This window comes from Carlito syrichta, unplaced genomic scaffold (assembly GCF_000164805.1).
Source record: "Carlito syrichta isolate Samal-C Ts95f unplaced genomic scaffold, Tarsius_syrichta-2.0.1 Scaffold142889, whole genome shotgun sequence".
Lineage (NCBI taxonomy): Eukaryota > Metazoa > Chordata > Mammalia > Primates > Tarsiidae > Carlito > Carlito syrichta.
The window spans coordinates 61,562-88,170 of NW_007086985.1; the positions used below are offsets into that span (position 1 = coordinate 61,562).

The window sequence follows — 26,609 nt, forward strand, 5'->3', positions numbered from 1 at the left end:
AAAGTCTATTATCAATAGATTTTTGAAAACTACAGGAGAAAATAAAAATATGCAAGAGTTTGGCACCATGCTCATATGACTCAACACATGCAACTGTGTTGAATAGGTAATATTGTGATTCACAAACACCCAGCAGAAAGTCTGAAGTATAATATGTACTTGGAATATCTTTTGGCTCAGTGAACGAATGAATGAAACTTCTAATCCTCCAGCTATGCCTTGTCAAAAGAAAAATAATAATAAAATGGAATAACGCTTGTAACAAGAAAAATAATTAAAAAATGAAACAACGTCTGTAACTCCTATCGTAGAAACGGCGACGCCCCACGTCCCGCGTCTCCGCCAGTCTCCGCGCCGGCGCCGCCGCCGGACCAGCCGCACAGGCCGGAGGGAGGGGCCGGGGCGGGGCTGGGGACCGACCGGGGGAGGGGGCGACTCCGGCACTGAAGACCCACCCACGCCCCGCCCGCCGCCGCGGAGGCCCCGCCCACTCCGCCTGCCTGCCCCTACTCCACCCGCACCGCCCCCCCAACACCCCTGCGGCTCCTGCGGACGCTGTCTCCGCGGTGTGGCTGGGAGCCGCGAGCCGGATCCCGGATCCCGGATCTCCGATCCCGGATCTCGCCAGCTGCCTCCGGCTCCCGTAAAGGGCCGTGTAGTCGGTCTCAGGGGCTGGGATAAGGCTCCGTGAAAAAAAGGCAGCTGAGGCAGCAGGGATTTCGGACTCCAGGAGCCCGACTCGGCTGCCTCCCGGCGGCTCCCTTCCCACCTTTCTTGGGGTTCACCTATGGAATATGCTAGTATGGTCTCGGTTGAACAGGGGGAGGCGGGGACCGTCTGTACCTCGAAACGGATATCTGGGCGGCGGAACGGCAGTACCCAGAGGTCTGGGAGAAGGATCTGACGGGGTAGAAAGGTGGGGACTTTATTCAGCTCTGGGTGCCTCAGGAGCCCCCTCGTGAGGAAATTATGGTTCAGGCCATCCAGTGGCTCGTTTCCACACACCAAAGATCCTGGGCAATTCTCAGAATCTTCACATTGTGGAAAAGCATAGCAACTATAAGTTAACGGGGACCGAGTACTTATTGTGTGCCAGACACAGAACTAGTCGCGTTACATATACCATCTTATTTAATAGTCGTAACCGCAGTAGGTAGTTTATTAGCCCTGTTTTACAGAGGAAGAAACGGGTCTCTAGCTCCCCCAAATATTAGCCTTGAGCACTCAGCTAGAAAGTGGTGGAACCTGGATTTGAGCCCTGCTTTTAGGTTCCACCACCAACATTCGGAGATTCAGTACCTTCCATGTAGAAAAAAATCCCCAGTGGCCCCTAAAGTGGATGTTTATATGAGGACTACCTCCCTCCCCCCACAAATACCAAGCCCTATGCAGATGACTGACTGCAGGCTGACCAAAGCCCAGAAGCCTGTCTGGGAGCTGTAGTATCTGTGACAAAGAGCAAAGTCAGGCTTGTGTGAATCCCAGTGCTGTGAGAATCTGCTGACTGGGTTGTCCCCTTCCTCCAGCCTTCCAGAGGTGGGGAATGGTGAAAAATTCTGGAGCTCCCTTGACCAAAGGGCACAGGAACGATGACACCTGAGCCCTGACCAAACCAAAGTGCTGTTAGGGAGCTTTCTTGTGACTTCTCACATAAAGTTCAGATTTAGGCTCAACCAATGCAGCACAGGAGCTCCAGTGCTTGTGAAGGAGCCTCAGACAAGGTTCATGCTAGTTTTGGGCTAGAACTACGAGATTACCCAAGGTGAAGGAACTGAGGTCTATAGGACACAATATTAAGCCCCAAAAGGACTACTTTTCTCAACCCTAGACTTCTCTCATTCTGTCAAATTTCTACATAAAAGGCTTCAGAGCTCTTTGTCCAGAGGGCAAAAATCCTTACGCAGCCTGCAGTCTTCTAGCCACACCCCCTTCATTTTTCATTCCAAACTGAATTCCTCCCAATCTGCTCAGAGTCTTCGTATATGTTGGCCTCTCTGCCTGTGATTTTCTTCCTTTTCTTCTTTGGCTGGCTGTTGTCTACTCATCCTTCAGGTCTCAGCTTTCAAATTGGCATCCCCATTTCCACTCCTCTACACTGTGCCCTGCACTGCCACTGCACCTGTACCCTAGGACTTATCACTGCATTATAGTTGCTTGGTTACTTGTCTCTATCCCCCACTAGGCCTTAAGCACTGTGGGCAGGGACTGTGTTGTATTCACTGTTGTTTCCCCAGGGTCTAATGCAGTGCCTGGCTAAATAAAAGCACTCAGTAAATATTTGCTGTATGAATGAATGCATGATGGTCAGTAAACCCAACCCCCTCTGGATTCTGTGCTCTTAAGATCCATAACTATCGTGGTGCTGGCTGAAGAACAAATAAAGCTTTGGCTCCAACTGGGGCTGGGGAAGAAGACTGAGCCCTCAGACTGGCGCCGGTTCTTTTGATGTGAAGGATTTTGGTGTATGATTAGACTGAGCATTTCTCTACCCAGCCCTCCCTCCTAGAATCCCCCACAAATTGACCTCACTGGGCCTGCTTTTATGAAAGGTTTATTCCTAGTGCTAGATCCCAATCTTCCTGGGCTCTAAGCACAATTAAACTGGGTGGGTGGGTGAGAGGAGGCCCATTCAGATGCAAGACCAGAAACAGGGCTCCCTATTATCCCTACCCCTTTGGTCCCAGTCCCCTTCTCTGCAATGGGCACGCATAGAGGACAGACAAAGGGTATTGGAGGCAACATCATTGGCCCAGGGGAGCCCAAGAAGAGCTGCCATTGGCTGACAGGGCCTTTTGAGGCTCTGCCATTGGTCAGGGGGCACACCCCAGCCTGAGGAGTGATGCCATTGGCTAAGGAGTGGTTTTATCATAGCCTTTGGCTGTGGAGTGGAAAAAAAAAGATCTGGGAATGAAGCCCAGTGGCCAGGAAGATAAAGGACAGAGCAGCAGTTTCTGGGCCTGCAGGTCCTCTTCCCACCACAGCAATGTGGGCAAAACTGGTGACAGGCCCCAACCAGAAAGAGGGAGCCCAAGCCAGAGAGCAAGTGGCAAGGGATGTTCCATGTCCAATCTCCCCCACCCTGGGGCTGTCCTTCCCAATGTCCTTCTTGATAGCCAAGTTGGGCGGGGAGCTGCTCACTGCTCCTCTAGCCAGGAGGGTTTCTCAGCTCCTGGAGGCCGCAGCTTGATGTTGAACTGCTGCAGGGTCTGCTCCAGCTGTTTCTGGTTTCCAGCAAAGTAGGCGGACACAGCATTGTGGAAGAGCAGCAGCTGCTTGTGCATCACCTTGATCTGGGGGTCCAACAGGGTCAGCTAAGGCTGTACTCAGGCACCCTTCTTGAGGGTCTATAAGACTGAATCTGGGCACAGATCAGAGGGATGTAGACTCTACTCTAAAGGTGCTTTTGGGGTGGGGCTGAACTCCACCCAGGGAGTCAAAAGAGAAGGGTCAATCTGATGGAAGAAACCTGACTTGATTTGCTGGGCAGAAGGTTCTGTTATCCAGCTCAAGAGGTGATTTTTCCCAATTATGTCCCTGGGACCAGCAGCCATATCCTCGAACAGGGAAGGACTAGAGATTTGAGAGAGGGTGACCTGGAAAGGCCTAGGGGCGGAGGCGGCTAAGGCTATCATCCCATTTCCTAGTTTGACCGCATTTCCCTATCCAGTGATGGAGAGGGTCTGAGGGAAAGGTTGGTGTCATCGATAGAAGATGAGCTAGGGTCAAGGGGGTGGGGTTGGCACCTTGTTTTCTTCCAGGAACTTGAGCTTGATGGCCACATCTCCCCGAAGCTTCTCATACTTGTCCCGATGGGCCTGGAAAGTGGCCTGGGCACTCTCAAGTCGACCACGTGTCCCTGCATCCCGGGGGCCTAGGCTCAGCTCCTCTAAGTCTGTTCGGTAGGCATCATATTCCAGCCTGGGGAGGGGATGATACAGGCTGGTCTGTATCACTTTGTTCTCAACACTCTTTTCCTTACTGAATTCTTATGCCCCTCATGCCCAAACTTCCACCCATACCAGTCAATTCCCTAAATGCTAGGCCCTGCCAGTGCCCACACCTGGCAGCCTCATACTGTTTCACAGTCATGAGTGTGTCTTCCATTGTCTTGGTTACCAACGTGTTGATGCTAGAGACAAAGAAGTTCACAGCCCCTAGCAGCGTCTCCCCGTTCTTGCATAGCAGTTTCTGTGTCTCTGCATTGTAGCCAAATTCCTCCTGAGGGCATAAGGGAGGGACGGACTTTGAGTAAACAACCCTTACCTAACTGGAGCTGTAGAGCCCTTCATTTCTCCCCCTCCACAGGAAGAAAACAGCCTTAGAAACAGGAACAACCAAGGACTGCCTCCAGCAAGGCTCTCTTAGCCAGGAAGCTAGTGGGGAAACCCTGGGGATGCCTGGGGTAGGAAAGTGGTTGGTGGGGGTTCTCAGATAGGATCACAAGACTGGAACAGGGAGATACAGTGCGGTAGGCAGGGGAGGAGCTCTGATTAGGCTGAGCACTGAAGGCATTCTTCCCAATGCAGAGGAGGATTGCTTGTGAGGCACCTAGTGTGCCCCCTCCCCCACCCCTCCAACTTCTGGACCTCTGTACAAACCCTTAGGTTGCCTCCACAGGTGAGTGCTGCTGGGGACAGGGCTGGGCCCACCCTGGAGGGGTTCTCCCTTGGGCTGCAGGAAGGAGGGAGGGAGGGGAGGGAAGCTGAGGAGTGACTGAGAGGGCCTGGGCCCAGTACCCCCATCCTCTTTGGTCTGGCCAAGGCACCTGAAGCTCTGGAGACTTCTGGCTGAGGTCAGCAAAGGCGTCACCCAGTGCATGTTGGGTCTGCAGTAGGCTGTAGAGGTGGGCTGTCAGTGCCCGGCCCAGCTGCAGTACACTCTCATACTTGCGCTTTGTCTCACGCAGCAACTCAATCTGCAGCTCTAGCTCCAGGTCCACAGTCCGGGAGCCTCGGCCAAATCGTTCTGATAACAGCTGCTTTGTGCACTGATTGGGAAGTGGGGGAATATGTAAAAGATCCTAGCAGCCTTCCCACCAACAGGTACCCACCCCAGTACCCCCAGGCTCTTAGTCTCAGCTATAGATGGGATATTAGGATCTGGGAAAAAGTGAAAAAGGCATCCAAGGGAAGTTTTGGGGAAAGTGAACGTACTTGAATCCTACCTTATATGTGTTGATACCCCATTTCTTGACGATGTCAAACTTTTCTCCAGCGATGCCCCGAGCTACCTCATCTCCAGGGCCAGCAGGAGTGGTGCTGTGAGATGGATGGCGGCCAGACCCTAAAGGATCAAGTTCTCTGACACTAGCCTCTCTCAGATACACCAAATGCCTCTGTGGTCCCACCCGTACCTTCCTCCCAGTACTTGAAAATGACTTCCCTGAAGGAGATGCTAGAGACAACTGGATTCTCCTGCCCACTAGGAAGAACTTGGACCCCATGCCCTGAGAACCAAATCCTACTGGTCTCCTTGGAGGTGGAGAGGGTGGTTTGCAGGGAGTTGCGGGTGTACAGGAGCAGAAGAAACAAAAGAAAATACACTGAGTTTGGGGGTGGGAGGAATCAATGATGGTGGGTTCTGTCAAACAGGAAACCTGATTGAATCAGTGTGTGATACAGGGCTGTTTTTGTTCCTCTAAATTTTAGAGTCTAAAGTAAAACTCTAAGAAGTCTCATGAAGTTCCAACTCAGCCTCAAGCTCTAGAACAGGGGAAGTCCTGTGAAGTAGAAGTCTTAACTTGGCCAGGTGGCAGCAGGGAAAAGACAAATGAACCATTTCAGGGCTTAAATGGCAAGAGGAAAGCAGATGGACAACCCTGGGAGCTGGTCTGGGGCTGAGAAGACTCCATGGAATTCATATGCACAGAAGTCCCCAAGATCTCCAGACATAATTCAAGCTTTCCTTGACATGCCCTATGTTCCCCCAAACCATTCCTATCCCTCTACTCAAGTTTCCTGTCTCTGATTATTCATACCTGTGGGGATGAGTCCATCACCAGAGCCTCCATAGCCACCAGATACAATGCTGGTTTCATTGAGGTTGGGTCCTGACACCATCACCTGCTGAAGGTCCTGTAGGCCAGAAAAGGAGGGGTGCCTCAGGAACACAGGGGCAGCCAAATCATTTCAGGGGTGGGAACAAGTTTGAATTGAAGCACCATAAAGAAAGTACACAAGGGAAGTCTGCACAGAATCAGAAAGAAGATTTGTAAAAAGAATGGAGTTAGATAAGTTAGGGGAAGGCGACCGGAATGGCGGTGAGAGCCTAAGGTTTATAAATTGGGATTCCTAAGTGAAAACAACTAGTATACTCAAACAGATGCACCTGCTCCAGTCCATCATCTTCAGGAAGCTGCCCAGCTTCGCCGTTCCCGTGGATGGGGATCTCCATTGTGGCTGCCTTCCCTAGGATCCCGTCCGTCATGGCTAGGGAAGGTACTGGAGTCAAGATCTCCACTCCAGCACCCTGCAAAGCCCAACACAGATAGTTCTGGAAACTGCCCGGCACTCTAGAACAGGGAGGCCTCCTCTCCCATTTCTGAGCTTTTAGAGTTTGTCCCAGGGCTTGAGAGTCCCAGGATCTGGCCACCACTCCCTTCTTCAGGTTTATGTATTGCTCTCCTGCAAAGTGCACATTTTTACACATGCACACCAAACTCAGGAGTCTTCTCATAACCTCACCTCACCAGAAGTCCAGTGATCATTCATGCATTCATTCACTCAACAGACATCCAGCGAGAGCCTACTATGTGTCAGGCACTATTTGAGGCAATGAAAATACAGCAGTGAGGAAAAGAAAGTCTGTGCTCTCTTGGAACTTATCCTCATGCAGGTGTGTTTACTCTCCCCAGGAGACAAACTCCTTTCCAGGGCTCAGGAGTTCACCCCCCCATTCAGGTATGTCCTCCATTGCTCGGCCTTTCACATTCCTTTAGTGCCTCCTCTCCCTTCCTTCAGGTAGTCTCCCCGCTCCTCCACCTCATGTATCTCCTCTTCTCTGGGCCCTCCCCGCCAGGCCTTAGTTGAATCAAATGGTGTATGATCCCAGCCACTGGTAAAAGCCTCACTTTAGCTGGACATGGGTGATCCCTTCCAAAGTCAGTTCTGTCTCCCAGGTGTGTGAGTCCCCCCCCCATACACCTGGACATCAGGTGTGCCCTCATCCTTCCCCAAGGCTTAGGAAAACTGTGCCCTCAGGACGGTTCGTGCATTTAACTTGCCCTCGCCCACGTCTGTCCCTCTCACCTCGGGCCGGGCCGCTCTTCCCCTCAGGGCGCCAGGCCCGGGCCGCTCGGGGACCTCGGGCTCCAGTTCCCGTCGCGATCCTAGCAGCAGGTCAGGGAATCGGCGGAAGTGACGTCCTCTCCGGGCAGAAGAAGCCGGCCACGTCGCAGATTATAAGGGCGGAAGTGACGTCGGCAGTTGGTGGCAGGACGATCCTTGAGCCCACCCCTCAGTCCTTGGAGAGCGGCGAGAGACTACTTCCGGGGCGGTGCCGAGAAGCCGTAACGGAGGTGACGTAGGCCGTGCGCCGGCGGCGGGATGGAGCACCAGCAGCAGCAGCAGCAACTGAGAAACGTGAGTGAGAATGAAGTTACTTCGGGGCCAGACGTTCGGCTCACGTCTCTGTCCACATCGCGGGAACCCCACAGACCTAGGTGTATGAGGGCTGGAAACCTCGGGCTGTGGTGCTCGATCCTGGGAAACCTCGGACGGTGGGCCTTGAGTTGAAGTGTGGGGGCTCTTGTCTATAAGTTCTTGATCCCTTTCTTCTCCCAGCTGCGTGACTTCTTGTTGGTCTACAATCGGATGACAGAACTCTGCTTCCAGCGCTGTGTGCCCAGCCTACACCACCGAGCTCTGGACGCTGAGGAGGTGGGAAACTGTGTAGGGAATTTACCCTCTCTCCTCAGAGTTAACTGTTTCCCTCCTCCCCCCACAACCCTACCTCTGGCCCTGGCTTTTTCCCCACCCTCCCCCCCAGGCCGATGATGGGGAAGGAAGGAAACGGGACCGACAGGACATCTTTGGACCCTACTTTCACCCTTTCTTCCTTCCAGGAGGCCTGTCTGCACAGCTGTGCTGGGAAGCTGATACATTCTAACCACCGCCTCATGGCCGCTTACGTGCAACTCATGCCTGCCCTGGTACAGCGCCGCATCGCAGACTACGAGGCAGCCTCGGCTGTGCCAGGTGTTGCTGCTGAACAGCCCGGAGTCTCATCATCAGGCAGCTAGCTGTCCCCAACCCTAGGAGGGAAGGCGCTGAATGGGCCCTCAGATTGAAGGACCCAATGGACCTTGAGCTTGGTGAATCCTATACAGAAAGAATGAAGGGTTGCCTGAAAGCTGGGTATCATTGCTCCTTTTTCTGGAGCCAATAAACCCGCTTTTAACTTGTTTAGTTTATATTGTGGGCAGGGAGCTTTTGTGTACTTTATTGGTACCATCGCTTGTTTTGTCATTTAAATGGTATCTGCTGGCTTCATCCCTGGTGACTGAGAAGTTGCCTTCTATGCGTTAGAAGGAAAACCTCAGCATTTCCAGGCATCTGATTAAAGCAAGGTTTGTGTTTACAATGTTAAGGAACAGGAAGTTGGTTCCTACCCAGATGACAAAAAATGAAAGCTCTGTCTGGCTGTCCTTAAGTATATCTGACATTTGGCTCACCTGTGAGCCAAGTATGCATTGGTTCATAACTTTCTTGTGTGGACTATGTCTTAATATGAAGTAATTCTGCTGGATCTAGAGAAAGGAGGCATTATATAAGTACAGCAGATCGAAAAACCACAGGACTTTTGACACTGCCTCCTGTGAAGTCAATGGCCACTGAAGAGAGATGAAACCTGTAAGAATTCTGGGGTGTTCTGAAACTTTATTTCCCCAGGTTGTTACTTTCTTAGTATATACTGTCCTCCAGGATAAGCAGTAAAACTTTTGAACAAAGAAGGTCCATGTGCTTGTCTTCAGGGACAATCAGGAAGCAGAAAACTTGGGGACCATATTCTGCAGTACACTCAAGCTTGAGGACAAGAAACCCAAGGAAGAAGTAGATAGTAGTGGTTATGGTAAAAAAGACTAAAACACAAGCCAGGGACATTGGCTCATGCCTGTAATCCCAGCATTTTGGGAGGCCAAGACAAGAAAATTGCTTCAGCCTAGGAGTTTGATACCATCCTAGCCAACATAGTGAGACCTTGTCTCTACAACAAATAAAAAAAACTAGTCTGGTGTGGCTGCATGCACTTGTAGTCCCAGCTACTTGGGAGACTGAGGCAGAAGGATCACCTGAGCCCTGAAGGTCAAGGTTGCAGTGAGCTGTGATTGTGCTGCTGCATTCTATTCTGGGTGACAGTGAGACCCTGACCAAAAAAAAAAGATAAGATGAAATTTTGGGGGCCTTTTTAATGTTATCTTAATATCTCACTGCTTGTCTCTAATCTCCTAATTCCAGCTTTCATCCTCTACCCTGCATCATTCCCACTGTACCTGCTCTGTAATTTCGAATCCCAGCCTCTAGTCTTTTCTCATTATTGCCCCTACTTAGTGTAATTTGCTACTGTATTCAGTAGTCTGAATGGCATATCACTGCATCATTTCATTTTCTTGCCACTCTTGGCCTCCTTTTTGTAGCATTCTATTTCTGTTATCTTTTCTATTCCTCCATTCAAACTGCTAGAGAAAAACAGTTGTTTAATGAATGCCACTAAATGTTCAAGGTCTCCAACCTTAGCCAAGCTCTCACTACCAACATGCAACCCTTTTTGGTTTCCTGTTTCATTCTCTTGTTTGATTACCATGGCAGTTATTTTACACCTTCACTACTCTCCTTAATCCCACACCCCAACCTCAGTGGGTGACTTTGTTTAAATTTTTGCAGAAGAATTGAAACACTTGAGCATTGGCTCCCAAAATAATAAAAGCTCATTACAGCCACCCACAAAGCTGATGTTCTTTCCCATCTACAGATCAAAAATTTGAGATTGTCAAGTACCAGCCTTTTATATTAAAATGCAGATCTGACTTTAAAGTCCTTGTTCTTTTTACTATACAAGTTTGTCTTTCAAATTTACATGTCTATTGGCACCCACTTGGTATAGTTTTGTTTTGCTTTTTTCTCCATAAGACCCTCTGGAAATGTGGTATAGTTTCTGATGTTGATAGATGTCATGCTTTATTTTAGTTACTGTTTATAACAAAACTACAAGTAAGAGGTATTAGTTCCACTTAAAAGATATGGAAGCAAGAGTCTGGAATGTACCAGATGCCCATTTTATGCACAGCTACCTGATGAGAAAAGTGGCTCCAATCTTTGGCTGCTATCTCTTGAATAAATCTTAAACAGAAAAATATGTTAGGAAGGTAAAAGTAGCTGACCAGGACCTTCCCTACTGAGTGGCTTTATGTCTACCCTGTAAATTTTTCTCTTTGGAAAGTATAAATGCAAATAAAACATCTCATGTACTTGTACTTCTCAACTCCCAGAAGACAGAAGAATGGGGCCTGTGATACTGTGCTACTGATGGGAGAATTCTTCCACATCAACATTTGTGTGTATCTTTGTGATAAACCATTGTGAAATATCTTTGCTTCTCTTTCCATGTCTTATAATCAGTAGAAGAAGGGCTAGGAACAGATGTCTAACTCTATAGCATGTACTGTCTGAACATCCAGAACTTCTTTTTTTTTTTGGAATGAGAGTCTCACTCTGTTAACCAGGCTGGAGTGCAGTGGCATGCTCACAGGTCCACCACAGCCTCGACCTGCTGGACTCCAGCAATCCTTCCGCCCCAACCTTCTAAGTCACTGGAACTACAGGCGTATGCTACCACACCCAGCTTATTTTTTGATTTATTGTAGAGACGAAGTCTCACCAAGTTGCCCAGGCTAATCTTGAACCCCTGAGCTGAGGCAAGAGCCTCGGCCTCCCAAAGTGCTGGGATTTCAGGCTTGAGCCACCGCCCAGCTCATTTCAGAGCTTCTATCTGCCAGCTTATCTATACTCAACCTGCCTCTAGACATGGGAAAACAAGTGTCCCTCAGTCTGACCCATCATTGCCTTTTTTCCTGGCTCTCTAATAATAATTAAAATAATAATAAAACAATTATTTTTTGGTAGAGTAGGCCCCTTGTAATGTAGGCTTTCCCCACTAGATAACTGTTCTAGGAACCAGTGTATTAGCTAACATTGTTAAAGGCTACATTTGGCTTCAGTAACTTTTTTTTTTTTTTTTTTGAGGTTCTTTCAGTATGTTTGCCCATTTCATGATGGGTGATTTACAAACAAACCTACATACAATATGCTGAGTGTTCAGCAGTTTTTGACCAAAAATGGAATGACCTCCATACCCTACCCTTCCTATTCACAGGGTCTCTCCCCGAGTGACTTGAGTGACGTTTTTCGTTACCCCGGATGAAAAAAGTTCTCAAAGGGAAAAGTTATCCAATGTGGAAGAGGCGGGACAATGGCAGAACCACTAAAAGGCAAAATTGATGAGTTCAAAAGCAGCAGTGGAAAAAGCATCTTAATAGGTGTATTGCATCAAGTGGAGAGTACTTTGAAGGTGACTGAAGGGTAAACATGTAAGAATATACGATTTTTAATAAGTAAATTCTGGGAGGTTGGGGGTCCCCCCTCGTTTGTTCAATTAATAGGAGAAAAACCTTAATCCTACCTCTACTATAGTCTTTCATCGTCCTGAGGTCTTGCCATAAAATGGTAGCCATTGGCATAATGAGTACAGTGTGATGTTCCAAGCACAACACATAGGAACAAATATTGACAAAATGACATTTTGGTGTTCTTGCCACTGTGGCCTCAGAACTGCTCACTCCTTTACAAAGCCTCATTCCTCTGAAGCTGTTCATCCATATGACTCTCTCCCATTTCTTGTCTATCACTCTCATTAATACTACTGTCCTGCTACTTTAAATAGCCCTTGGTCTTTCTGTCCTCCCCTTTGGTACTTTAATGTTTACATAGACAATCCATTCAATATTTTGGTCTCTTAGTTGCTCAGTCCAATCTCTAGTGATTTCCACTCTGTCTTTACCCACTCCCTTAGTTACAGCCTGGCCATTGTCATGGGCAAAGTGCCTCATCTTTGAAACTCTTTTATTCATTGACCATATTTTTTCCACGTGTTTACTAAACCATTCTTTCTACTATCATTCTTTAATTTTATTGCAGCATTCAGGTCATTGCTTCTCCCTTCTCTCCAATAGCACTTGCCTTCTTTAGATTCCTATCCAGCTTGAATCCTAGTGATTTTCTTGCAATAGGCTGAATTCCCTTGCTTTTCATCTCTTTTTGGAACTCAAATAACATGAAATGTGTATGTGCCAGCATTTGGACAGCTAAATGCCGCCTGAGAAAACAAAACTAGAAGATACCAGTTGGTAGTTCCCTCAACATCCTGCCACTTATTTACCCACATATATCTACATCAATCTCTTTCTCTCATGTCTAAACAAAGCAAGCATCCCTCTCATCTAAGGCCAGTACCTGCTTCTGTGTTCTGAGTCCTAGCCTTTCCCTCTTTGAGGATCTCTGATTTCCTCTCACTTTATTCTCATCAGTGTTTAAACATGCCAAAGACTCCCAGTTAATAAACTATACCTCATTTCTCCTCCATTTACCATTCTATCTTTTTTTCTTTACAGCTAAACTTCTCAAAACAGATAGTTTGACCCTCTCCATCTTACAAGTCACTTTCCATTCCCATACCTCAACCCAGTCCATTTTGACTTTTACAACCCTTGTTCTATTGAAATGATTCTCACTAAGGTCACTTTGGTGGTGACCTTCCTATCCCCGAATCCAGTGGTTATTTCTTGGTCCTAGAGTTACTTCACTTCTCAGTAGTATTTAGTACTGTTTTCTAGTTCCTCATTGACGCTCCTCTTGTGGTGGTGTGATTCCACTCTCATAGTTTTACTAGTATCTCTTTGACCACAGCTTCTTAGCCTCCTTTGCAGACTCATCCTTTACAGCTTTGCAGCCTTTAAATCTAAAAGTTTTTGTAGGTCCTGTTCTTTCTCAGTCTAATTTTCTAGGATGGTTTCATCCCCACTTTGAGCTTTAGTTACTGATAACTTTGAGATCTCCTCCAAGCTACTTGACATCTCCATTTAGGTGTCTCAAAAACATCCCAAACTCAACAGGTTTCCTATAAACTTCCCTCCTATGTGTCATATTCATCCAGTTTCAAAGCTAGAAATCCAGGCTTTTTTTTTTCATCTGCTTAGTCAGTTGCCAGTCTATCAGTTTACTTTCTGAATATCCCTTGATTCTGTCTGCTTCTCTCTATCCTTACCATAATCGCTTACTGGAATGATTGCAGTCGCTGCTTCTCCCTATGCCCTCTTTTGTGCTCCTTCAATCTATTTTCCACTCATTGACCTTAAAACTCAAATGGATGCTTAAAACTTTGCAATAGCTTTCCATTCTTCTTAGTATAAAAACAGATTCTAAATATGACCTACAAGGCCCTGCATGATCGAGCCCCTGCCTATTTCCAGCTTTATCTTATCAGTAACTACCAAATACTGGACTGTCAATACTATTTGCTGAATTGACTTGAATCACACTTCACTCTCTCCCTCTCTGTGTTCCAATCACACTGGCCTTCTGTCAGTTCCTCTAACCCAGGAGTCCCCAACTCCCAGGCCATGGGCTGGTACCAGTCTGTGATCTGTTAGGAACTGGGTCTCACAGCAGGTGAGTGATGGGCAAATGAGTGAAGCTTCATCTGTATTTACAGCCACTCCCCATCACTTGCATTACCTCCTGATCTCCATCTTCTGTCATCAGTGGTGGTACTAGATTCTCACAGAAGCATGAACCCTATTGTGAACTGTGCATATGAGGGATCTAGGTTATGTGCACCTTGTGAGAATCTAATGCCTGATGATCTGAGGTGAAGCTGAGGCAGTGATACTAGCACTGGGGAGTGTTGCAAATGCAGATTAACATTAGGAGTGAAACTGGGCTCAGTGGCTCAGCCTGTAATCCCACGCTTTGGGAAGCTGAGTTGAGTGGATTGACTGAGCCTGCGGGTTCGAGACTCGCCTGGGCAACTTGGCAAGACCTCATCTCTACAATAAATCAAAAAATTAGCTGGGCGTGGTAGCGCACACCTGTAGTTCCAGCTACTTGGAAGGCTGAGGTGGAAGGATCGCCGGAGCCCAGCAGGTCGAGGCTGCAGTGGCTGGGAGCGGCCACTGCACTCCAGTCTGGGCGACAGAGTGAGACTCCAACTCAAAAAAAAAAACAAACATTAGGAGTGAGGTTTGACTGCACAGAGACCATAATAAATCAATACTTGCAGACTCATAGCAAAGTAATAATTTCATTATATATTACAATGTAATAATAATATAAATAAAGTGCATAATAAATATAATGCACTTGAATCATCCCAAAACCATCCTCCCCTCCTCAGTCTGTGGAAAAATTGTCTTCCACGAAACCAGTCCCTGATGCCAAAAAGGTTGAGGACTGCTGCTCTAACTAGCCATGCACTGTTTCATTATTATTTATCTGTCTACCCTACTCTTTGTGCCTGCTTTATCCTGGCTTGCAATGCTTCCCCCTTACTTTATCTACTTCTCATTCTTGAGATCTTAGTTCAAATACTATTTTCTCAAAGAATTCTTCCCAGACTCTAGCTCTCATAATTCCTCATGCTTTTGGTGTGTAGCACTTTTAACAGTTTATATACCCCTTGAGAGCAGAGTTCATGTCTGTATTGCTCATCATTGTATCCTTATCACAGTGCCTGGCACATAATACGTGCTTGGCAAATATTTGTTGAATGAACATCTTTTTCCTACTAGCTCAATTTACTATTGACATAATAGAATGGACTTTTATCAAAAGAGACAGAAGTGAACCTGCACATTTAACCTTTGACCTTTTGCCTAAATTTAGAGATTTTTTCATTAAAATCTCACTAAGTGGTATCTTCTACCATTTATATTCACAGATCCGTCAACATCTGAAACACCTAATCTGAATAAATCATTCTCTGCCATTCTAGTTTCCACACACTTTTTAAGTTAATGTTACAGTTCTGCTTAAATATCTCTTGAACGGTTTCCTTTCTTTCCATCTCCATTGTCATCACCTTAATCAAACTTTCATTAGCTCTTGTATAGAATACAGCAGCAGCCTCCTAACAACTTTTTGTTTAGATTCTGGACCCCTTTTGATAAGTTAAGAATTAACTTAGTTAAGAATTAACTTAGTTACATGTAACAGAGACTCAAGATAACAGTAACTTACAAAGTTTTATGTCTCTTTCAAGTGAAAATTGAGTCCAGAGCTGGTGTGGTAACTTCACAGTCATTTGAGAACAAGACTCCTTAGCAGCTTTCTGAGTGTTGTGTCTAGGGTATGACCCTTATTCTTGTGAACCAAGATGGCGCTTTCTTCATCACATAAACATTCCAAAAAGCAGAATGGGGCAAGGTGAAGAAGCATGCCCTCTTCCCTTTAAGAATACATACTAGAAATTGCACATCAGAAATTTGTCATGTGGCCAGATCCTATTACAAGGGAGGCTGGGAAATGTCATCTTTGTTCTCACCAGTCATTTACCCAACTAAAAATTAGAGTTCTATTACTAAGAAAGGAAAATGGCTACTGGGAGATACTTAGGAGTTACTTACTAATCTATTTTCCACACTAGCCAAGAATGATTCTTGTAACATACATTTAATTATGGAACTCATCTACTTAACACCTGTGATGTTCATACTCAGCATCACAACTGAGGTGTTCTCTGATCAGGTCCTAGATAACCTCTCTGGCCTTATCTCCAACCATCTTTCCCCAGTTTTTGATTCTCATATCTTTGTTTATAAAAGGATCACTTTATTTGTGGTGCTTGGATATACCTTGCTAGTTCTGGACTCTGTTTTTCCTTTTCTGGTTATGCCCCACATTTATCCATATATTTATACATGCCACACATATTTAAGTGACTTTTACCAATAGTAGATTAAGCCTTGTTCTCTTGTAACTTAATGTAGATATGTGAAGGTCAATGTAGGACAAGTAATCGCAACTGTGATGAATTTTATACAAACTCTGCTTGTTTGGGGATGAAGGAGAGCTTCCCTAGGGAAGTGATTTTGAAGCTGATTCAAAGGATGAATTAAAAATAATCAGACAAAATACCAGGGGAAGGGCTGTCCTCCTTCAAGTCTTTGCTCAGCTGTCGCCTTTTTATTAAAGCTTACTCTGATTATTCTATTTAAAATTGTAACCCATGCTCCCCTCAGACATTCCTGATCCCCCTTATCATGCTGTTTCTTTCTTTTTCTTTTTTTTTTTTTTGAGCTGGAGTCTCACTCTGTCGCCCAGACTGGAGTGCAGTAGCCGTTCCCAGCCACTGCAGCCTCAACCTGCTGGGCTCCGGCGATCCTTCCACCTCAGCCTTCCGAGTAGCCGGAATTACAGGCACGCACTACCATGCTCGGCTGATTTTTTAATTTTATTGTAGAGATGAAGTGTCGCCAAGTTGCCCAGGTGGGGCTCGAACTCGCGGGCTCAGGCAATCCACTCACCTCAGCTTCCCAAAGCGTGAGATTACAGGCTGAGCCACTGAGCCCAGCATGCTCTGTTTTTTTATAGCGTTTCTCATTTCTCACATGCTATGTAGTTTACTCATTTTATTATTTATCTGTCTACACTACTAAAATGTAAGTTTTATAAATCAGGAATTTTTGTCATTGTTATTGCTTTATACACTGATGTAACCAAACACTGAAAACAGTCATAGACACTGTTGATGCTCAATAAATATTTGTTGAGTGAAAGGCAAAAGAAGTGGTCCCAGAGCAAAGATAAAGAACTTGGCTTTAGAGAGAGGAGGACCACCTCTAATTGGTAACAAGAGGGAGGACGGAATGGATGAGAACAGATCTAAGTAGTTTTTTGATTTGGTATTGGGAGATTGAGAGAGTTTCTTTTAGATAGCACATGTGATTGTTAGTTTTTTTGTGTCAACTTGACTAGGCTATAGTTACCCAATCAAACACTAATTTAGGTGTTACTGCAAAAAGCATTTTTATAGATGTGCTTAACATGTACAATTAGTTGACTTTCTTTTTTTGGTGGGGGGTGGAGGTTGGAGTCTCACTCGGTCGACCAGACTGGGGTGCAGTGGCCACTCCCGGCCACTGCAGCCTTGTCTGCTGGACTCCGGTGATCTTTCCGCCTCAGCTTCCCGAGTAGCCAGAATTACAGGCATGTGCTACCATGCCCAGCTGATTTTTTTATTTTTATTTTTATTATAGAGATGAGGTCTCGCTGCCCAGGTGGGTCTCGAACCCGCGGGCTCAGGCAATCCACTCACCTCAGCCTCCCAAAGGCGCGGGATTACAAGCTGAGCCACCGAGCCCGGAAATTAGTTGACTTTCAATAAAGAAGAGTACTCTTGATAATGTAGGTCAGTTGAAGGTCTTAATAGCAAAACTGAGGCTTCCCAGAGAAGAAATTCAGCCTCAAGACTACAGCATTAAGCCAGGTGCAGTGGCTCATGCTTGCAATTCCAGCAGTTCCAGCATTTTGGGTGGCCAAGGCAGGAGGATCGTTTGAGGCCAGGAATTCAAGACCAGCTTGGGCAATACAATGAGATTTCCCCATCTCTACAAAAAAATAAAAAAAAATTAGGTGGGCATGGTGGTGCAGCCCTGTAGTTTTAGCTACTCATCAGGCAGAGGCAGGAGGATCTCTTGATTCTAGGAGTTCATGGTTACAGTGATCTATGAATGCTACTGCGTTCTAGCCTGGGTTACAGAGTGAGACCCCACCTCTAAAAAAAGGTTTTTTTAATAAAAAAAAATACAGCATTAACTTCTGTCTGAGTTTCTAGCATGCCGACCTGCTGTATAGATTCTGGACTCGACAGCCCCCACAATCATGTGAGCCAATTCCTTAAAAATAAATCTCTTTGTATAAATACATGTATCTTACAGTTTCTGTTTCTCTGGAGAACGTTGATTGATATGGCATCTCTTTTTTATAGGAGGTAAAGTCATCATCTAAGAATAAAGCAGAAGAAAATGGAAAACAAGAGCACACAGGAGGTTTGAAATAGTCTTTGCACAGAATGGAAGTGTGAACTGACAAAACAGACACAGTTAGATTTTTCGGCATTGTTTGGGGCTCAGCAGAGGTTATTGAACAGAATTCCCTTCTGACTTTGAAACTTTTTTTTGTTGATCTAAGGCCTTAAACTTTAAGCCCTATTATGACGTGAGGACTTTTCCTTGCTCTTTCCTGGAAGAGTTCTCCATGCTCTTATTCATGTCCTCACTGAACCCTATGTCCTGTTCACCATTATGTCAAAATGAACAACAAACACATAACAATTATATCAAGTGCCTACTATCTATCAGCTCTATTCTAAAACATTTTGTATGCATTAATTCATTTAATACTCATAACAGTCCTGTAAGATAGACACTATTATTCTCTTCATTTTCAAAAAATGAAACTAAGGTAAAATATCTCATGACTAGTAAGTAGTGAAGTCAGGATTTCAATCCAGGTAGTCTGACTCCAGAGCCTATTTTCTTACTCACAAAAAGGTTGTTATACATTTATGTATTTTTTCCACAAATATTTTCTGATCACCTTCTCATGATGCCTACCACCCGGCACTGGGTATAGAATAGGGAGTATTCACAATCTGCTGCCATGAAGCTTATATTTCTAGTTAGGGGAAATAGACCATAAACAATCAATATTTATATGTGATGGTAGCAAGTCCTATGGAGAAAAATAATGCAGGGTAAGGAGGACAAGGAGGTTGGCAAGAGTATTGCTGTTTTCTGTTGGATAGTTAGGGAAGAACTCACTTATAAGGTGGCTTTTGGGCAGAGACTTGAAATGAGGGAGTAAGCCTTGAGGGCATCGGGAAGAAGAATGTTCACTCTTCTACTGCTCAACTAGTGGTAAAAGCCATTAACTGTCTCCCAGTATTCATGGTCTCCTTTTTGTTTACTAATAGAATCTCTGACTTTAACTGGGTGCGTAACCCTGAACATAAAGATTAGATTGTGTAGCTTTCCTCATAGCTAGGTGTGGCCATGTGATTGAGTGATGTATGTAGTTGCCAGGCTGTGCCCTTAAAAGAAAGGGTATGCCTTCTCCTTCCTCTTTTCCCCATCTCACTTGTTGGGAAGGGACTCAGCACACATAGTGGTGAATTATCTTGGATCTTGAAGATAAGGACTACTTCCTTGGAGAAGGCAGAATAACTGAAGGGCTACCATGTTAATAGAGTACTTACACTTGGACACTTATGTGAGAGAGAAAAATAAACTTCTATCATGTTTAAACCATGGTAGTTTGGGTCTTTTTATTACAACAGATATGGCAGAATTTTTAGATGGTCTCTGATATTTCCTGCTCACTAGTACACCCTGCATATTGCCTGGGACTATGAATATGATAGATTTTACTCATACCATAGTTTATATTATATGGCACAGTTGAGTGTAAGTAAGAGATTATCTGGGTAGGCCTAAGCTAATCACACAAGCTTTTTATTTTTTAAGCATTTATTTTAAAGATGTGGGGTACAATTCAGGGTTAGGTACATAAGTAGTCATCGTACAGGTGAAGTTTGTGCCTCCCTTTTGCCCCCACTTTGCCTGGCTGGGGATAAGTTACCTTTATTGGTGTTATGTGCCCCTCCCTCCCCTGGCAGTGTACTGCTACTGCCAATCCCTTTCTGATAGTATTATGATATATGTTTTGGATCCGCTTATGAGTGAGAACATGTGGTACTCAGTTCTTTGCTTCTGTGATAGATCACTGAGTATGATAGACTCTAAATTCATCCAAGTTGCTGCAAAGTCCATAATTTTGTCCTTCTTTATGGCTGCATAATAGCCCATGATGTATATGTACCACATTTTTTAAATCCAGTCCAGTTTCTGTGGGCATCACAGTTGGTTCCATGTTTTTGCTATTGTGAATAGTGCTGCAATAAACGTGTGTGCAGGTATCTTTTTTTGTGGATTGATTTGAGTCCTTCTGGGTATATTCCCAGAAAGGGGATTGCTGGGTTGTATGGAAGGTCAATTTTTAGATCTTTTAGAAATCGCCACACTATTTTCCACAGAGACAATACTAATCTACACTCCCACCTCTTGTAGAAGAGTTCCCTTTTCTCTGCAGCCTCTCCAGCCTCCATTGGTTTTTGAGTTATTTATGATGGCCATCCTGACTGAACTTAAGTGGTAACTCCGTGTGGTTTTGATTTGCATTTCTTTGATGATTAGTAAGGCTGAACATTTTTTAATGTATCTGTTGGCTGCCTGTATGTCTTCTTTTCATACAAGCCTTTTAAAAGCAGGGTGTTTTCTTTGGTTGTGGAAGGGACATCAGAAAAAGTTGAAGCATGAGAAGGGTTTGAAGCACTGTTGCTGGCTTGAAGATGGAGGGACCAGGTGGCAAAGAAGATAGGTAGCTGGCTGGGCGCGGTGGCTCAAGCCTGTAATCCCAGCACTTTGGGAGGCCGAGGTGAGAAGAATTGCCTGAGCCTACAGGTTTGAAAACAGCCTGAGCAACTTGGTGAGATTTCATCTCTACAATAAATAAAAAAAAATTAGCTGCATGTGGTAGCCCACACCTGTAGTTCCAGCTATTTGGAAGGCTGAGGTGGAAGGATCACCAGAGCCCAGCAGGCGGATGCTGGGGTGGCTGTAAGCGTGCCACTGCACTCCAGCCTGGGCGATGGAGTGAGACTCCAACTCAAAAAAATAAAATAAAATAGAAGAAGAGAGGTTGCTTCTAGGACCTAAGGGTGCCCCTAGCTGATGGCCAGGAAAGAAACAGAGACCTCAGTCCTGCAAGGACTGCAAGGAACTGAATCTTGCCAATAACAATGAGCTTGGAAGTGGATTTTTGCCCCAGAGCCTCCAAATGAAAACTTCAGTCCAAGCCTGGCTCGGTGGCTTTGGGAGGCTGAGGTGAGTGGATTGCCTGAGCCCACGGGTTCGAGACTTGCCTGGGCAACTTGGTATTGTAGAGAGACTTCATCTCTACAATAAAATCAAAAATTAGCTGGGTGTGGTAGCACGTGCCTGTAGTTCCAGCTACTTGGAAAGCTGAGGCAGAAGAATCACCGGAGCCCAGCAGGTCGAGGCTGCAGTGGCCCGGAGCGGCCACTGCACTCCAGTCTGGGTGACAGAGTGAGACTCCAACTCAAAAAAAAAAAAAAAAAAAGACAACTTCAGTCCAATAAATACATCAATTTCAGGCATTTACAGACATATGATAACCTGAGCAGAGAACCCAGTCAAGTCATGCTGGATATCTAATCTACAGAACCGTGAGATTCTACATGGGTCTCGTTTTTTAAGCTGATTAGTTTGTGATAATTTGTTGCACAGTTGCGGAAAATTTGTGCATTAGAGAAAATTCTTCAGAAAAACAGAACTGACAGGCCAGGAAACCCTACAATGTGCTGTGTACAAGCCTGAGAACCAGGAAAGCCAGTGGTGTAATTTAATCCAAGTTTGAAGGCCTGAGCATCAGAAGTACTGATGTCCAAAGACAGGAGAAGACAGATGTCTCAGCTGAAAAAGAGACCAACTTCACCCTCCACTTTTTCTATTCAGACAAGATTGGATGATTGATGAGGATGTTTATTTTACTCAGTCTACCTTTTCAAATACTAATCTCTTCCAGAAATATCCGCAAAGACACATCCAGAAATAATGTCTTACCAGCTATCTGAACTTCTCTTAACCCAGTCAAGTTGACACATAAAATTAACCACCACAACTTGTATACTGCCTAACTAATACACAAGCAGACAGCACAGCATGTATATAGGCTTTGAAGTGGTAGTATATTTGGTGTGATCTAGGCACAGCAGGAGTGAATATGGAGAGAGAAGACCCCAAAGGAGCAGTCAGTTTTCAAATAGCAATTTGTAGGCCATGGTAGGATTTTGGTTTTCACCTGAGAGAATAAGCTGATAAGGCATTAGTGAGGTTTTTTTGTTTGTTTGTTTATAGAGAGGAAGTCTTGCTATGTTGCCCAGGCTAGTCTCAAACTTCTGAGCTCAAGCAATCCTCCACCTCAGCCTCCCAAAACGCTGGGAATACAGGCATGAGCCTGGCCTATTACTGAGCTATGAGAAGAATAGTGATAGTATCTGCTTATATTTGAAAAAGGCCACTGGCTTCTCTGAAAAGAATAGATTGTAGGGGCAAGGGTGGAATTAAGAAGACCAGTCAGAAGGCCATGGAAAACCCAGGTGAGAAATGATGCAGCTTAGACCAAGGTTGTAGCACTTAAAATGATGAGAAATAGTTGGATTTTGCATATATTTTGAAGGTATGACCCAAAAAATTTCCTGAAGGATTAGTTATGGTACATAAAAGAGAAAAAAAAGAGAAAAAGAGATGTCAAAGGTGACTTCAAGGTTTTGGCCAGAGCAGCTAGTAAAAAATGGACTTGCTGTTCACTGAGATAGGAAAGACAGTGAAAAGAGAAAGGAGCAGGTTTCTTTTGGAAGAGGGTGGTTGGGAGTCTGCTTTTGGAGGTTTTTTGTTTGTTTGTTTGTTTGTTTTTGAGTTGGAGTCTCACTCAGTCGCCCAGACTGGAGTGCAGTGGCCACTCCCTGCCACCGCAGCCTCCACCTGCTGGGCTCTGGCGATCCTTCTGCCTCAGCCTTCCAAGTAGCTGGAACTACAGGCGCGCGCTACCACGCCCGGCTAATTTTTTTTAAATTTATTGTAGAGAGATGAGGTCTCACCAAGTTGCCCAGGTGGGTCTCACCTTGGCCTCCCAAAGCGCGGGATTACAGGCTGAGCCACCGAGCCCGGCCTACTTTTGGACGCTTTAAGTTTGAGATATTTATCAGCTATCCAAGTGGAGACATTAAGTAATTGGATGTATTGAGCTAAATTTCTATTTTTTAAAAAATCATTCAGCTGAATTTTAAAAATTCATTCAGCCACCCCCACACTTTTACCCCCGCCCCTCCCAACTAAATTTTGAACGCCCTGAGATCAAGAATTTAGTCTTAATCCGGATTCTTTTGGGGAGGTGGGATGGGGTGGAGGGATATGTTGGGGGTGAGGGATGTCCCAAAGGTTTACTTTGTTGGGACCTGGCAGTGGTTTGGATACTCAGAGAATGGGTAAACAGGAACATGGATTACACTTGCTCACGACGCCCTCTGGATTGCTAGTCTCCCGAATGAACGTGCCACTCGTTTTCAGACCCAACCTTGTCCTCTGCAGGTATCTTCACAGGCAAGCGGCATCCTGCAGGCGGGCCCCACCCCTCCTGACTCTGGCTCTGCTCACCCCCTTGGCCCGCCCACATTCGACCATGGCCCCTCCTCTTTCTGGCCCCCCTGTGTGTTCCCAGGGTCTTGTAACCGTTCTAACAGCTGGGAGCTGATGGAACTGCGGGTGAGTCCTCGGTCCCGCTCGGGATCCGCTTCCCTTCATCCCCACGACCCGCTCTCTCCCCTGCCCTCAAGAAGACCCCCTACCCCAGAGTCTACTTCCTCTTCTCCCCTTCCCAGCCCACTCCTTTGTGCTTTCTTCCTGTCGGCTTCTCCTACCATAGCCTGACCAAGCCCTCTCCTCGGCTTTCTGTCCTCACAACCTCCTCAGCCTGTGGGCGAAGACGTCATGGGACTGGGGCTTCGCTGCCTCTGAGTGACGACTGTTCATCCCTTTCAGGCGATCGCCACCCCGAGTGAAGGGTCTTGCTGTGACTCAGGTTCTGTGTGAGCTCTGTCGGGGTGCCAGCTTGCCTCTTCAAGTGCTTACACGTGTGTACTAGTCTCTTGTGTGTGGATGGCTGCGATTAGGGTGAGCCTGTGACCGGTTCTAAGTTCATTCGTGTCTCCAGTAGGCACTCCCCAATGAAACCTCATCGGCATATCTGGCCCTCTTCCCTTCCCCTGCCTCCTACACCTCTTAGGCCAGGTAAGGTGGACAGGGTACTGGGAGGTGGGAAGGAACTCTTGTGCAGTGAGGGCTCCCACCTCTGTCCTAGGCCTGCTTCCTACTTGATCTTTGGGGAAGCTGTGGGAAGGGCTTGAGGGTCTCTGGAAACGCCCTCTGCTGGTGTGGCTCTGCTCTGCAGTTCCATTAATTTCCTTGTCCTAGGTCCTTTCCTCCCACTTTCCCCAACCCCATTGACCCTGACCATAACCAGCCCCGAGCCTGAGGTCCCTTCTCTGGACCTTCTCCTGGGCTGGCCCATGCAGGTGAGGCCCAGAAGCGGGAAGGCTGGAACTGGCAGTTGGAGCCTAAGCTGTGGGCAAGGTCACTTCGACAGCAGTTGAATGCCCAGCTCCTCTTGGTCCAAGAGGAAAGGAGGGTAGGTTTGTCGCCTGATGAGGCATCGTCTGATGCCCTTGAGTCTTGGCACTCTGTATGTGCCCTGGACAGCAAACAGCAGCCCTCGGACTGTCAGAGAAAACGGAGGCAGTTCCTAAAGCCAGTGACCGAGTCAAAGCAGCCCACAGTGCTAGAGCTCCTGCTAACTGAGCTCCGAACTTTGTTCTCAGCTGTGCTGCAGGACCGTAGCCCTGCAGCTTGGCACTACCTGCATGGAGTACTGGGTTTGCTGCATCCATATCGTGAGTTTCTAGTGGGTCACCTTGATTTGCTGCCCTTCTTGGAGCAGCTGTACTGCTGGGCACCCTGGGTCCAAACCCAGCTACAGCTGGACTTGTTGGATGCCATAGATCAGGCTTTTCCTCCAGACAACTCTTTGTTAGACAGTGCTTCCCATGCTGACTGCTATCCCCAGAAACAGAGGTTCCATCATGGGCGCCCATGCCCAGTCTGCCCTTTTGTGCAGGCCCGGTGGGGTGGGCAGCAAGTAAAGGAGAAGTTGACCACATGGCTGCGACCATTGACACTGCCTGAGCTACAGCACTGCCTGGGCATTGTTGGTGCTGAGGTAGCCCTCGAAGAGACCTTGTGGCTGGATGGACTTAGTCTCCTGCCCTTGGCACTGGCAACGGACATCCCTGTACAGTATAAGAGCTGTGACACCAACAACACAGAAGAGGAAACTGTTAGAGGAAGAGAGACTAGGTAAGTGAGGGACCCCTCCTCGGGCTTGGAGTAGAGAAGCAGCAGCAATTTTATGGATGCTTCTAGGGTCACTTGGTTGTCTAGAGTCAGCTATCTTAGAGATTAGCCTGATCCCAAGCCAAGCTGGTGTGAGGCTGTTCCTCTCTTCCTTTTTGTCTGCAAAATAAACTCAGTGGTCTTAGTGTTAATCCTCATAGGGAAATGCAGAAATTAATGAAAATCAGAAATTAGCCATGAGGTAGCCAAAGATTTAGACTCACATCATAACTTTCCAGTTTCCAGATTTCTTTCTTAGATGCTGCCAGAAGCCTTCTTAGTTCTTTTTCCAGTACATTCATAATCACTGAGCCTTGCCTCTGGGCCAACCTTGTCCTGGATACTGCGTCCTTCCCTCAGGATACTCATAGGAAGTGCTTGTCTGAATGGCCTTCCCACATATGTCTATGTGAGTTAACCCAGCTCCAAGGCAGAATAGTAGAGTTGGCAGCATACAGGATAGTATTTTATTATGATCCTTTCAGAGTCTTTTTCCTACCCAATGTGGCACTCTTTTTCCCAATGTGGGCACTCAAAAATATCTTTTTTTCCTCAAAATCTGGCGTTCAGAATGCCTCCAGAGGTCTTCTCTTCTAAGATTTCTTTAACATTAGTCTTATAATTCTTCTTATCCTCTGGCCTCATTTTCTAGATGTTTTGCAACTGTCTGTGACGTTTACAGTCTAGGAAGAAGGCTAGTTTTACCTTTAGTTTAGCTGGACTTCTCAAGTTTTTGCTGTATATTTATGACTGGATCGAGTCTTTTTTTTTTTTTTTTTTTTGAGCCAGAGTTTCACTATGCTACCCAATCTGGAGTGCAGTGGCAGAATCATGGCCACTGCAGCCTTGACCTGCTAGACTCAGGCAATCCTTCCTCCTCTGTCTTCCAAGTAGCTGGGACTACAGGTTTGTGCCACCATGCCCAGCTAATTGTGTTATTTATTGTAGAGACGAGGTCTGGCCATATTGCCCAGGCTGGTCTTGAGCTCCTGGGCTCAGGCAATCCTCTCACCTCAGCCTCTCAAAGTGCTGGGATTACAGGCGTGACCAACCATGCACAGCTGGATCAAGTCTTTCTGTTAAAGCTCTAATGTTGGGCAGCTAGGGAGGCTCCTGAGATCCTGATGGAAGGTGGCCAGTGGCACAATGTATCCCTTCAACAGCCCCATCAGAGTATTTTTCTTTTTCAAAGAACTGAACTCTGCACCAAGTACAAGTTTCCTTTCCTGGGGGAACTTAACTGAATTGGCAATGGGCTGAGATTTTGGAAAAGGGTCAAGTTCTCTGTCCTCTCTTTCAACCTGGCAATCAACCTCTGAGGTCTAGCTAGTATGATTAAGTCCTCCAGGACTGACTTCTCAGACATTTATTCATTCAATAAGTATTACTGGAAACCTATATGTATCAGGAACTGCTAGGTGCTGGGGATACAGAAGTGAATGAAACAGACCCAATCACTTCCCTTGGGATTTTA

At 46.1% G+C, this 26,609-nt stretch overlaps 3 protein-coding genes across 9 annotated transcripts in view; 2 read left to right on the forward strand and 1 right to left on the reverse strand.

The window, feature by feature from the left end:
- Positions 1–1,127: 1,127 nt before the first annotated feature.
- ARFIP2 (ADP ribosylation factor interacting protein 2) lies at positions 1,128–7,587 on the reverse strand. 6 transcript variants are annotated; one of them, XM_008050005.2, is made up of 8 exons: positions 7,248–7,587; positions 6,328–6,468; positions 5,978–6,074; positions 5,165–5,283; positions 4,766–4,987; positions 4,061–4,218; positions 3,744–3,918; positions 1,128–3,290 (listed from the first exon to the last, which is right to left on the reverse strand). In XM_008050005.2, exons 2-8 carry the CDS (start codon positions 6,424–6,426, stop codon positions 3,135–3,137), a joined length of 1,026 nt encoding a protein of 341 aa, XP_008048196.1. In that variant the 5' UTR covers positions 6,427–6,468; positions 7,248–7,587; the 3' UTR covers positions 1,128–3,134. The 6 variants fall into 6 exon arrangements, with proteins under 6 accessions (XP_008048196.1, XP_021564214.1, XP_021564215.1 ...); XM_021708539.1 differs by having other exon boundaries at positions 5,165–5,382; XM_021708540.1 differs by having other exon boundaries at positions 6,328–6,428; positions 7,248–7,448.
- TIMM10B (translocase of inner mitochondrial membrane 10B) lies at positions 7,475–10,584 on the forward strand. Of its 2 annotated transcripts, none has more exons than XM_008050004.2 (4): positions 7,475–7,580; positions 7,782–7,877; positions 8,063–8,596; positions 10,166–10,584. In XM_008050004.2, the coding sequence occupies exons 1-3, from the start codon at positions 7,545–7,547 to the stop codon at positions 8,237–8,239; spliced, it is 309 nt and encodes a 102-aa protein (XP_008048195.1). In that variant the 5' UTR covers positions 7,475–7,544; the 3' UTR covers positions 8,240–8,596; positions 10,166–10,584. The 2 variants fall into 2 exon arrangements, with proteins under 2 accessions (XP_008048195.1, XP_021564219.1); XM_021708544.1 differs by lacking the exon at positions 10,166–10,584 and adding an exon at positions 8,733–8,947 and having other exon boundaries at positions 7,491–7,580; positions 8,063–8,306.
- Positions 10,585–11,466: 882 nt separating this feature from the next.
- DNHD1 (dynein heavy chain domain 1) overlaps positions 11,467–26,609 on the forward strand; it is a 99,469-nt gene continuing 84,326 nt past the window's right edge. Inside the window, 4 exon segments of the mRNA XM_021708537.1 lie at positions 11,467–11,565; positions 23,279–23,452; positions 23,729–23,768; positions 24,262–25,099. Of these exon segments, the coding sequence (XP_021564212.1) occupies positions 11,467–11,565; positions 23,279–23,452; positions 23,729–23,768; positions 24,262–25,099 (1,151 nt within the window).